At 55.5% G+C, this 9,285-nt stretch overlaps 2 protein-coding genes across 2 annotated transcripts; one reads left to right on the top strand and one right to left on the bottom strand.

The window, feature by feature from the left end:
* On the top strand, positions 1-3,201 carry SLC25A11 (solute carrier family 25 member 11). The gene is made up of 8 exons (XM_084227447.1): positions 1-206; positions 658-810; positions 1,016-1,222; positions 1,322-1,412; positions 1,638-1,728; positions 1,825-1,924; positions 2,028-2,079; positions 2,480-3,201. The coding sequence occupies exons 1-8, from the start codon at positions 130-132 to the stop codon at positions 2,633-2,635; spliced, it is 927 nt and encodes a 308-aa protein (XP_084083573.1). The 5' UTR covers positions 1-129; the 3' UTR covers positions 2,636-3,201.
* PSMB6 (proteasome 20S subunit beta 6) lies at positions 3,165-6,410 on the bottom strand. The gene is made up of 6 exons (XM_084227448.1): positions 6,261-6,410; positions 5,821-5,888; positions 4,536-4,667; positions 4,321-4,450; positions 3,768-3,912; positions 3,165-3,509 (listed from the first exon to the last, which is right to left on the bottom strand). Exons 1-6 carry the CDS (start codon positions 6,348-6,350, stop codon positions 3,373-3,375), a joined length of 702 nt encoding a protein of 233 aa, XP_084083574.1. The 5' UTR covers positions 6,351-6,410; the 3' UTR covers positions 3,165-3,372.
* Between the last annotated feature and the right edge of the window lie 2,875 nt (positions 6,411-9,285).

Here is a 9,285-nt window from a genome sequence, read left to right as displayed (position 1 = left end):
CGCCGCGCAGGCGCATTGGCGCCGCGCCCCCCCCCGAGTCACCTTGGGGCGCCGCCGGTGCCGGACCCCGCGCCCCCCCCGCGCCCCCGGGACTGGACCCCGCGCCCCCGGGACCACGGCCCGGCCGTCATGGCGGCGGTACCGGCGGCCGAGAGGCCCAAGACCTCCCCGAAATCCGTCAAGTTTCTCTTCGGCGGCCTGGCCGGGTGAGAGCCCCCCCCATATCCCCCCCCCCACCTCCGCCAAAATCGGGATACCGCACTCCCGAACCGAGAACCCCCTGCCAGCGCCTTCACTGAGCCCCTAAACCACCCCCGGTGGCCCTCCTAACCCCTCAGCCCCCCCCGAACCCTGTAGCTTCCCTCGGTCCCCGTCACTGCCCCCCACAGCCTCCCCCAAATCCCTTCTGTGCCCCTCAAGTGCTCCCCAGCCCCCCTTCAGAACCCCCAACCCTTCCATCACAATCAGCCCTCCTCCAAAATCAGTTCAAATCCACCGAACCTTTTCAAAGCTCCCGAAATCCCATCCAGCTCCCCATAAACCCTCCCTGTGTCCACCCCGTGGATCCCCAAATCTCCTCATCACCCCAGGTTTCCCCCGCGAGGGCTGTGGGTGTTTTTGGGGCCCTCCGACCCTACCTGACCCCCTTTCCTGCAGGATGGGGGCTACCGTCTTCGTGCAGCCCCTGGACCTGGTGAAGAACCGGATGCAGCTGAGCGGGGCCGGGGCCAAGGGCCGGGAGTACCGGACATCCCTGCACGCCCTGGGCTCCATCCTGCGCCACGAGGGACTGAGGGGCATCTACACGGGGTATGCACCCCCAGAACCCCCTGGGACCCCCCCAAACCTGCATGCCCTGGGGTCAGTCCTATGCTGCAGGGGGTTGCTGATCATCTACATGGGATACATGCGCCCCCCAAAACCTCAAAACCCCAGCAGGTGCCAGGCTTGAGCTCTTTCCTGTCACCCCCTTTCCCCATTTTGGGGACTCCTCCCATTCTCTGTCTCTCCCCAGGCTGTCAGCGGGGCTGCTACGCCAGGCCACCTACACCACCACCCGCCTGGGCATCTACAGCGTCCTCCTGGAGCGTTTTGGGGGGGCTGACGGGAAGCCCCCTCCCTTCCTGGCCAAGGCAGCCATGGGCATGACCGCAGGGGCTGCGGGGGCCTTCGTGGGGACCCCAGCTGAGGTGGCCCTCATCCGCATGACAGCTGACGGCAGGTAAGCTCCCAGCCCTCCATAACACATCTGCGGCCCTGTCAGCCTCCCCAAGTCTGCTTTTTTGACCAAAATCGCCTTTATTTTTGCCCTGAATCCCAGGCTACCCCCCGGTGAGCGCCGCGGGTACCACAATGTGTTCGACGCCCTCGTGAGGATGGCGAGGGAGGAGGGGGTGCTCACGCTGTGGAGGGTACGTGGGGGCTGTGGGACCCCTGCCATGGCTACCCTGCTGCCTCCCCGGGGATGCAGGGGGTGTCCCCATGCTCTGGGGCAGGGGGGAGCTGGGTCCTCCAAAGTGCCATCTGCCACCCCAGGGCTGTGTCCACACCGTGGTGAGGGGGCAGGGCATGGTCTGGGGGGGATGTGCTGGGGTCTGGGGGTGCAGAGCTTACCCAGACACGCTGTTTTCCCCTAGGGCTGCATCCCCACCATGGCCCGTGCCGTGGTGGTCAACGCCGCCCAGCTCGCCTCCTACTCCCAATCCAAACAATTCTTGCTCGACTCCGGTGAGTTCAGGGGGTGGGTCTGGCCGTGGGGGAACCCCAAATCCCACTGCACTCTCCCTGCCCCCATTCCCCTTTGATGTTTTGGGGTGCCCCCAGGGCATTTCCGTGACGACATCCTGTGCCACTTCTGCGCCAGCATGATCAGCGGGCTGGTGACCACGGCCGCCTCCATGCCCGTCGACATCGTCAAGACCCGGTGGGTGCAGCATATCTGGGGGAGGGGTCCCTGCTCCCCTTTAGATAACCACAGATAAGACACCCCAAAACCTCCTGTTGAACCTCTAAATTCTGCCCAACAGGATCCAGAACATGCGGACAATAGATGGGAAACCCGAGTACCGCAATGGGCTGGTGAGTGAGGGTGACACCATTTGGGAGCCCCCTTTAATTCAGGAGGGGCTCCTCTGTCATTTTGGGAGTCCCCTTTCAACTGGGGGAGGGGGGTCACACCATTTTGGGGGTGTTTTCCCTGTCAGGTCATTTTGAGGAGATGCTCATAATTTTGGGGAGCTCTCCTGGCATTTTGGGAAGCTTCCCCATTATTTTGGTGGGGTGGGGGGGAGAGGAAATCCCTGTTGTTTTTGGAAAGTTTCTCACAATTTTGGGAGGATTCCCCATCATTTTGAGAGGGTCCATGTTATTTCAAGGAAGTTTCCCATCCTTCCCATGGAAGAGCATTCCTGGATTTTGTTTTTTTAGGGGGCTCCCCCATTATTTTGGGGAGCTCCCTGACATGCTGCTCCTCCTGCAGGACGTGCTGCTGAAGGTGGTGCGGTATGAGGGCTTCTTCAGCCTCTGGAAGGGCTTCACCCCCTACTACGCCCGCCTGGGCCCCCACACCGTGCTCACCTTCATCTTCCTTGAGCAGATGAACAAGTGGTACCAGCGGCTCTTCCTCAGTGCCTGACACCCTCAGGGGGGGTCGGGGGGATCTGACCCCATCCCGTGGGCTCTGCAGGGGCACTTGGCCCCCAGTGAAGGGGCTTTGGGGGGTGTCTGACTTCTCCCTCAGGTGCTGTGGGGGTGCCTGACCCCCCCACACCACCAGGGGCTAGGGGTAGGTGGCTCTGCAGGAGTGCCTGACCACCCCCATCAAGGCTATGAAGTGGCCCTGGGGCCGTATGGAGGGGTCTTGGGCCCTACAGGGGTGCAGGACCCACTCCTTGGGGCTGGAGGGATCCCTGGGGCCCTATGAAGGGGCTCTGGACCTGATGCAGGGGTGCTGGGTCCCTTCCATGGGGACACCAGGGGATGCCTTGTCCCTGTGGGGCAGCCCTCTAGAGACTGTAGGGTGCCCTCCCCCTGTGCTCCCTTCCCACCCCTCTGGGGGTTTTGTTACCAGCCAATATCAAGGTCACAGTATGGGGCAGGAGCCCCCCGAAATTTCCCCCCCCCTTCCCCCAATACCCTCCACTTTGCGCTTCATTAACGAATCATGGATCGTGATCATGTAATTAAAGCAAGACCCACAGACACCAGGGGGTGCTTTATGTCTGTCACACCGGGGGCGGGGTCTGTGTCTGTCACCCACCCCTGCCAGGGACAGGGTGACAGCAGGGCACTCCAAAGGCACACCCCAGCAACATCCAGCAGAGCTGTTTATTGTGTCCCCCGCCAAACTGGGCAGTCCTGGGGGGCTCTCCCTCAGACAGCGGGGCCACCGTCACCCCAGGGAAGGTCCGAGCCGGCCAGGACCGTCCGTTCCACCCCCTCCTCCGTGATGGCTGCCAGCCTGATGACGCCGCCGCTGGAGCCATCCCTCACCATCGCCAGGGCCAGGGCTGAGGGAACACAGGTCAGGACCCCCCAAACCACTCCCGTTCCCAAATCCCCTCAGCACTGCCCCCAAATCCTCTTCCAGGGTCCCCCAAACCCTCCATGTCCCCAGAATCCCCTCCCAGAACATGCCCAAACCCCTCAATGCCAGCCAAACTCCTCTGTGCCCTCAAATTCCCTCCCAGGACCCCAAGCCCCCTCTCAGGACCCTTCCCCCCTCTTCCCCCACCCCATCCAGATTCCCCAATATGCCCCAAACCCACCACGGGCGACGAATTCCTGGCACTGGGAGCGGCTCATCCCAGGCTGGAATGTGGCATCCAGGAATCCGTAGATGTAGGAGCTGCCTGAGCCCCCCACAGCGAAGGGCTGGCGCAGGAGGAGCCCCCCCATGGGCACCACGTACACCTGGGGGGCACAGGGGGGGCTCTAGGGTGCTGTGGGGCAAAGGAAGGGGCTATGGGGCAGAAAGGGGGGGGGGGCTGTAGGGAAAACACGGGGTTATGAGGCAGAAAGAGGGGGCTGTAGGGCAGAGGTGAGTGCTGTGTGGTGAAGAAGGGGATACCAGGAGGCAGAAGGAGATGTGGGGCAGAGTGAGACTCTCCAGGATAGAAGAGGGGACACTCAGGCAAAAAAGGGACAGAAGAAGGAACAGAAAGGGGAACACTCCAGCGTGGAAAAAAAGACCCTCCAGGGCAGAAAGGGTGGGGAAAAAAGGACACTCCAGGGCAGAAAGGGTGGGAAAAAAGGACATTCCAGGGCAGAAAGGGGAATGCTGCAGGGCAGAAAAGGGGACAGGGAGCGAAGGGAGCCCACCTGTCCCCCCCGGCGCGGGTCCCAGCCAGCCACGATGATGCCGGCGCTCAGCTCCTCGCGGTAGCGGTAGCAGCTCTGCTGGAAGAGGCGCGCGGCCGTGCGCACCCGCGGCGGCTCCTCCAGCTCCACGCTGCGGGGCAGGGCCGGGCGTGGGGCTGGGGCTGCCTCCCCGGGCTCCCCCAGCCCTGCCCCGTGCCCCAGGACCTGGGGGGTACCTGTGGAAGGCCAGCTGGTAGGCCACGGCATCAGCCACCGCCTGTGTGTCGGCCGCCGAGCCAGAGCGGCAGCAGAAGATGCGGTCGTGCACGGGCGTCAGTTTGTCTGTCACACGGTTGGCGATGTAGGCCCTGGGGGGGACACGGTGGCCGTGTCACTGGGAGAGCCACTGGAGGTGGCACCACAGTGACAGGCACTGGGGGACATGGTGGTGTCACTGGCTGGGGGACAGGGCTGTGGTGCTACTGTAACAAACCCCTGAGGTGACACTGTAACAGGTGTAACAAACCCCTGAGGTGACACTGTAACAGGTGTAACAAACCCCTGAGGTGACACTGAACCCCCCAGGTGACACTGCAACAGGAAGTGGAGGAGCTGACAAAGCCCTGGAAAGCAGCTGTGGGCCCCAGAAAGATGCTGGAATTTCTCTGGGCAGCGAGTGCCGGGGTTTGCAGGCATGGGAATTAGAAATGTGGGATTTTCTGTGGTAGCAACCAAAAGAAATCAGAGAGGAAATCCCGGAAAGCCGGGGATAACCCCTGGGGAACGCTGGGAAATGGATTTTACAGGATTACTAGGATGGAATCAATAAAAATAATTGGGGTTTTGTTCAAAGATCTGAGGCACTGGGAGGAATTTTTACACATAATGGACCCAAGGTTATAATAAAAATAGTGTGGGAAGTGTCCCATATTTTACAGATGAATCAAGAATTATGTGACTTAGAAGGATGAAGGAAGCCCTTTGGATTGGGTGATTTTAACATGGAATTTAAATCCAATTTTTATCAACACGCTGGGTTCTGTGGGATTGACTGAAAACTCCCCCTAAAAGAGGAAAAACAATTTGGCCAATAAAAATGGAATCTTTCGAGAGAAATACAAAAAATTGGGACCAAGAGGACAAACGTTAACCTGAGGATATTTTTGCAGGAATTATTCCACATAAATAAAGGATTCTTGGATGGTTTTGGTGATGGAAAATGCCCGTGACAGTGGGAATTATTCCACATAAATAAAGGATTCTTGGATGGTTTTGGTGATGGAAAATGCCCATGACAGTGGGAATTATTCCACATAAATCAAGGGTCCTTGGATGGTTTTGGTGATGGAAAATGCCTGTGACAAGACAAGGTGTGACACTGATACCTGGGGACACCTGGGACCCTGCCCACAGTTTTGGGGGTGGCTTCCAGTGGCATCATAGTGACACCCTGACAAGAATGACAACCGCATGACGCGGTCCCGGACCCCGTGATGTCACCGATGACGTCAGGGCGCTCACCCGCTGGTGGTTCTGGAGTCGGCTCCTATCACGACGCCTCCATCGAACTCCACGGCCATGATGGTGGTCTGGGGAAAGGGGATGGAGGGGCTACGCTGAGACGCCCTGCCCCATAGACACCCCCTTCCCACAGCGGATCCAGCCCCACTCAGCCCCCCGGCGCACAGAAACCAACCCGCGCCACACAGAAATCATCTTTCCAAAGAACTCCCGGCCCCACAGCAGCGCTCCCTCTCCAGGGGCGTCCGTCTGACCCACATCCCCCTTCCCGCACTCTTCAGGGATCTCTGCTCCCCCAGCCCCAACTCCCCCCTCAGCCGCACGCCGGAGACCCTCTGCCCCGGAGCGCGCGCCCTCAGCCCCACGGCGGCTCCTCCTGGTCCATAACACCCCCACCCCGAGTCCGCAGCCCTCCAGCTGTGTCCCCCCGCCGCACTCACGCCGGTGCTGACGGGCTCCGCCGTCCATTCCCGGTGTAGCCCGGCGGGGCCCGGCCCGGCCCGCGGTTCCCACACCGTCACCGCCGCCATCTTCCGCCGCGCTTTACGGCGGCGCGGCCGGCACGGCGGGCTTGGCTCGGCGCTTTACGGCAGTGTCGCGGTAGCAGGGGACATGGCGGCCCGCTGTGGCGATCGTGCTTCTCCTCGGAAATAAATAAAACTCTGCCGCTTCCCCCGCGCCTCGAGCAATGCCTAACCCGCGATCTGACCAGTGCGGAGGGGGCGGGTGCTGCTGGGGCCTGTTGTTGGGGGTTACCTGGGCACACCTGACTCGCCTGACAAGAAGGATGCTTGGAACATCTCGCAGAGGCTGGGGGAGCACCTGGGCACGGAACATAGCTCCAAGGAAAAACCACGCCATTCCCTCGTTTTAAGGGGTTTCTTTGAAGGAAGCTTTGTTTTTCAGCATTTTAAGGGTTCTAATCTACATTTCAGGGCACTTCTTTCCGTGCCCTGGGACCAAATATTTCAGAGAAGGGTGAGCCTGGCATGTGCCTAATAGCCCGGGAGGCCATTATTTTCTTTATTTTTGTTTATAATGTAGATAGCTCTAATTAGAGGGCCCAAGGGGACTTGGACTGTTCATAGAATTAGTATTGTTCGGTGTGAAAAACGCCAATCACTTGGTTTTAAAATTTTAAAGGTTTAATAGGAATAGAAGGCTTATAAAGAAAGCAATACAATTAGAGTAATAATAATTTGGACAATTTGAATTAGGACAATATGAGACAAGAAAAACAAAGGGTTACGGACGTCTGGGTGCCTTTCTCGGGGTATATTCCTTTTCTTCTGGATTACACGGTTTTTACAAATAAATCTAGAGTTTAACAAACCTAAACTTCTCCTTGAATACTTTGAAATGGTCGACGAGCTAACTCATGACCTTCTCGTGTTGTTTTTGTCATCACCCTTTTATTTATCTTTTGGCCACTTATACATCTTTCAGTTACCTGTTTTGCTAATCCAAAAATCCTAATGCACCCATAGTTCCTAAAAAAAAAAAAAATCACACAAAGCCTGAGTATCCCACTGGGCTTTTTCATACATGTCTTTTACTGTTCCCTATTAAGCATTTTATTATCTAATTGTCTTCCATCAAGATGTTTCCATTTCCCCAATTTATCTTGTTCACCACCTGCCTTAATTCCTTTTTGTCTCCTCTGCTTCCCTAAACTTTGGAATTTCCAATTTTTCCTCATTTGGAGTTAATATTCACTCTTTCAGCTCCATTTTCTGCTGCACCTTTAGCTTCCTGATCTGCCAAATTATTTCCTCTTATTTCTGGGGTCTTTACCTTTGGGGGTCACTTAATATGTACTACAGCTATTTCTCTTAGGTAATTTTTCTTAGGGTAAGTGCTACTCTAAAGGCATACCTTGAATCAATATAACTCCTCTCTTTCGTGTTAGATGTTCTAGTGCTCTTGTTTTGTTTTTTTTTAAAGTACATCATTCACAAGCTTGAGCCTTCTAGTGTAAGGTTAATTGGTTAATTTCCCTTTTTCCATAGTTTGTACGTTTCTGCCATCCACTTCTGCATACTCTGCATTTTGCAAGGAGTTGTATTTCTGTTAGCTAACATAACTCCCAAAGGCCTATCTTGGAGGTATCCCTTCTAATATGCTTTTAATCCCCAATTTTTCCCTGTATCCAACTCACTGATTTTTTGTTCCATCTTCAAGCCCTTATCTATTCATCCCCTGCCTGTTTTTCACTTTCACTAACAGCTGGAATACCACTTTTCTATCAACCACTTAAAAAATAACCCCCTTTTTTTTTTTACTACTTTTCAACACAAAACACCTCCCTCCAAGGAGATGTGGTAAAGCTTAAAATGCACAATCCACATTTCCCATACTTTCATTCATCTACATTCACTCACTTTTATTTCACATTTACCTCCACACATTCCTCATGCACAATCCACATTACCATACTTTTATTTGCCTACATTCACTCACTTTTATTTCACATTTACCTTCACACATTCCTCATGCACAATACACATTACCCACACTTTCATTCGTCTATATTCACTCACTTTTATTTCACATTTACCTCCACACATTCCTCATGCACAATACACATTACCCATACTTTCATTTGCCTACATTCACTCACTTTTATTTCACATTTACCTTCACACATTCCTCATGCACAATCCACATTACCCATATTTTCATTCGTCTACATTCACTCACTTTTATTTCACATTTACCTTCACACATTCCTCATGCACAATCCACATTTCCCATACTTTCATTTGCCTACATTCACTCACTTTTATTGCTCATTCACCTTCACACCCTCAAGACACAAAGTGGATCTTTACTGCTAGAAAATCACGTGTACCTGTGGCCCCCTCGCCTTGGGGTTGGCCTCCAGGTCTCAGAATCTCCGAGCCCCTGGAAGGGCCCTGGCTCGGATCCCTCCGGTGCCCCCACACACCTGGAAAGCACTAGCCTGGTGCACAGGTAACACAAACGCTTTGGCTGAAGCCCCCACCTGTCCGAGAACAATGGTCTGATACACAGGTAACACACAAACCCTTTGGCTAAAGGCCCTCACCTGTCCGAGAACAACAGCCTGATGCACAGGTCACACACAGACTCTCCAGCTAGAGTCCCCACCTGTCAGAGAACAATATCCTGATGCACAGGTCATACACAGACCCTTCGGCTAGAGCCCCCACCTGTCTGAGAACAACAGCCTGATGCACAGGTCACACACAACACTTTGGCTAAGGCCCTCACCTGTCTGAGGGCCACAGCCTGATGCACAGGTATCACACAAATCCTTCAGCTAGAGTCCCCACCTGTCTGAGAACAATATCCTGATGCACAGGTCACACACAACACCTCTGGCTAAAGCCCCCACCTGTCTGAGAACAAGAGCCTGATGCAAAGGTCACACACAGCACCTTTGGCTGGAGTCCCCACCTGTCTGAGAACCAAGGACTAATGCAG

This window comes from Fringilla coelebs (assembly GCF_963513975.1).
Source record: "Fringilla coelebs genome assembly, contig: SCAFFOLD_185, whole genome shotgun sequence".
NCBI classification, from domain to species: Eukaryota; Metazoa; Chordata; class Aves; order Passeriformes; family Fringillidae; genus Fringilla; species Fringilla coelebs.
This window is presented reverse-complemented; position numbering and strand designations above follow the sequence as displayed.

Excerpts from the sequence above, each read along its gene's own strand:
- SLC25A11 (XM_084227447.1), top strand. The coding sequence starts at position 130 with ATGGCGGCGGTACCGGCGGCCGAGAGGCCCAAGACCTCCCCGAAATCC. Across the intron at positions 207-657 it reads CTCTTCGGCGGCCTGGCCGG|GATGGGGGCTACCGTCTTCG; the intron begins GTGAGAGCCCCC and ends CCTTTCCTGCAG. Across the intron at positions 1,413-1,637 it reads GGGTGCTCACGCTGTGGAGG|GGCTGCATCCCCACCATGGC; the intron begins GTACGTGGGGGC and ends GTTTTCCCCTAG.
- PSMB6 (XM_084227448.1), bottom strand. The coding sequence starts at position 6,350 with ATGGCGGCGGTGACGGTGTGGGAACCGCGGGCCGGGCCGGGCCCCGCC. Across the intron at positions 5,889-6,260 it reads CGGAGCCCGTCAGCACCGGC|ACCACCATCATGGCCGTGGA; the intron begins GTGAGTGCGGCG and ends CCCTTTCCCCAG. Across the intron at positions 3,510-3,767 it reads CCAGGAATTCGTCGCCCGTG|CCCTGGCCCTGGCGATGGTG; the intron begins GTGGGTTTGGGG and ends GTGTTCCCTCAG.